Here is a 3,074-nt window from a genome sequence, read left to right as displayed (position 1 = left end):
CTGCATACGAATTATATTTGTTACCACTCCGAGACCGCGAATAGAGTTCGAATGATTTTCTGATTGGCTGACGACAACGAGATCTAATATTGATACTTTGTTTCCTTCTTCTTTTTTATTTTGTTTTATTATGACAAACATACATATATATATATATATATATATATATATATATATATATATATACACACACACACGCACGCACATACACACACACACACACACCGTGTACTGTATATTTCTTGTTTTCTATACTTCTTTTTTTACCTATTTTTTTCTTTTTTCTTTTTTTTCTTTTTTTCTTTTTTTTTTTATATCAATAACAACGAAAGATATATTTTGATAGAATAAATTTGTTATCATTGAATTTAAATGAATTGACTACTTCGTCATTTATCTTTTTCATTTGGAATTGTTATTTAATTCAAGAATCGTGGATATTTTAATTAAATTCTTCGTTTCTTTGTTCCACACTATTTTATCACTTTTTTTCGTATTAATTGTTGAATTATTGACTGTATTTCTGAAATGATTGTACAGTTCACTGTGCGTTACGAAATACGCGAAAGAAAACAAACATGGCGTATGAAAAGATGACTGACCAACTTCTGAATATGATATATCAGCGCCATGGACGGCAAAGAATCGAACGAAATTATTAACTTTATGTTGACACGATCGAGAAGGTAAAAAATTATCGATTGTCAAAACTCAGTCGGTAATATTTATCGTTGATTACAATTGATTGTAGACCATGTTGGTAAAGTAGAAAATATTGTTAAACATTTTTGATTGTAGACTCGAACGATAAAGTAGATTTCGTTGATTCAAATTTATTAAAAATTCACTTTTATATGACGCTTTCTTTGTTTTCTGGTTTTTCATTCTAATTTATAAATCGTCATTTAACAACAATAGTCTATTTATGTATAATAATGAATAGAAATAATTTTATATGCCATACTATTAACAGGGATTGCATAGCATACAGGATGACTAAGCAAGATATATTAGTAATTATTAAAGGAATGATAGAATGCGATTTTTAATTAAGTTTTGCTTTTAAAAATAAATTAACTAGTCAACCGATAATGTATTTAATAAGAAGATAATTTCATTGAAAAAACAAGCTATTATTATTCATTTATGTGATGAATATTAACTCGATTTATATATTTGATTAAGCTGCTGACTTCAGTAATGCTGAAGAAGATTATTTTTTTTTTTTATATGTCACGTACATATATGTAATAATTTAATAAATGTATGTCAATAATAAGAGAGTTTTCGTTTTTTTCCTCTTTTTTTTTTTTCTTTTTTAATTACGAGAGAACATGTTATGTTTCCAAATTAATTACAAATTATCGTAAATTAATCTTCGACTTTTCCTTCTTCTTCTTTTTTTTTGTTTTGTTTTTGTTTTTATATAAAACAAATTTAATAAAAAGGATTTCATTGTGACGAAATTTGTAGTTTCGTGTTCTCGTTCGATATTTGGTCGATATATATTTATATATATATATATATATATATATATATATATATATATATATATATATATGTATGTATGTATGTATGTATATATGTATATACGTAAAATTGTATGGTAATCACAATGGCAAAAATTGATTAGGAAGATTAACGTAATCTTCTGGCTTCTCGTTCAGATTCCAAAAGCGTTAAAATATCTCCTTCGCGAACGGGTCCTTTGACATTTCTGATTATTTGTCTGTTCTGTTCGTTCAAGAATTCCACTTTGACTTGGGTACATTGACCTTGGGAGCCCGTTCTGCCGAGCACTTTTACAACGCGTGCACGCACTATGGGTGTTTCCATGATCCTTTTAAAAAAAAAAAAAAAAAGAAGAACTTGATCACTTTCGTCAAAGATATTTTTGATAAAACGAAATCTTTCTTAATCGTTAACAACGATGTTACGTAAGTACGTTCTCGTAAGTTATTCCAAAGTCTTTCAACTTCTGCCAACCATACTGAATAACAAAATCAAGTCGAGTAGGAAACTAAAGGGAAGTTACATTGAAATTTGATTAATAGTTAAATCAAAAAGAATTGCTTTCATTCGATTTGATCGGACTTTTTTTCTAATTTTCGATTACGTTGCATTATTTGAATCAAGATAAAAATTTTCACATAAATTGATATTTGATACGATAATATAAAATCATTAATTTGGCAGCATTGACGAGTGACTGGTTCGAACAAAAATAGCAACTCGGAGAGTATAGTAGTATCGTCGCGCAAAGTCATATGAGATACGATTCAAACTTGAGAATTTCAAATGTTCGCGCTATTGTAAGCCCTGTACACGCCATCTATTAGAAATTTTTGACAAAAAAAAAAAACAATTCAAATTTAAATACCATTTACGCGGTAACGCGCCCACCCCAATCAATCGCTTGTTAATTGTGAGAAACAATAGATTAATTAATTAATAAATAAATACTATTTTTATAATTTATATGTTATAGAAGAATGATGGACGTTCCTCGTCCATTGTTACAATTGATTTTATTCGCTTGTGCTTTAGTACAAATGTGACATTATTTTCTTGCCTATAACAAGAAACAATATGTCTCTCGTTTATATTTATTACTGTATATCCACATTTTATTTGAAATATACTCACGCATGTAATTAATTATTTGCCAAGAAATACCCTTTATACGCGTCATACAAGACGTCTACATTTATCTCCCTTTCTTTCTTTCATTTTCACTCTTTCTCTCTCTCTCTCTCTCTCTCTCTCGTTCTATCTCCTTTCATTCTCATTATCTTCATCTTATTAAATCTCACGAATCTTAAACTGATGCAAGCACGCAAGCACACACACACACGCACGCAAGCATAGAGAGACACGCACGCATGCACGCGGACATTCTTTTATATAAAATTACATCGTACGTGAAAAAGTTTAACGTATTTTGATAAGCAGTATGTGGTCTGATTCGACGATTTTTAATAACATCGTCAATGCATTTGTCTGTATGTATATATATGTGTGTGTATGTGTGTCTGTGTTGTGTGTATGCGCGCGCGTACATGTAAATATATATG

The 3,074-nt window shown here is 29.1% G+C and overlaps 1 protein-coding gene across 1 annotated transcript; it reads right to left on the bottom strand.

Annotated features, from left to right (window-relative positions):
• Positions 1 to 1,284: 1,284 nt before the first annotated feature.
• LOC124427811 (40S ribosomal protein S28-like) lies at positions 1,285 to 2,306 on the bottom strand. The gene has a single exon (XM_046971140.1). The coding sequence runs from the start codon at positions 1,834 to 1,836 to the stop codon at positions 1,639 to 1,641; it is 198 nt and encodes a 65-aa protein (XP_046827096.1). The 5' UTR covers positions 1,837 to 2,306; the 3' UTR covers positions 1,285 to 1,638.
• Between the last annotated feature and the right edge of the window lie 768 nt (positions 2,307 to 3,074).

This window comes from Vespa crabro, chromosome 11 (genome assembly GCF_910589235.1).
Source record: "Vespa crabro chromosome 11, iyVesCrab1.2, whole genome shotgun sequence".
Classification (NCBI taxonomy): domain Eukaryota; kingdom Metazoa; phylum Arthropoda; class Insecta; order Hymenoptera; family Vespidae; genus Vespa; species Vespa crabro.
This window is presented reverse-complemented; position numbering and strand designations above follow the sequence as displayed.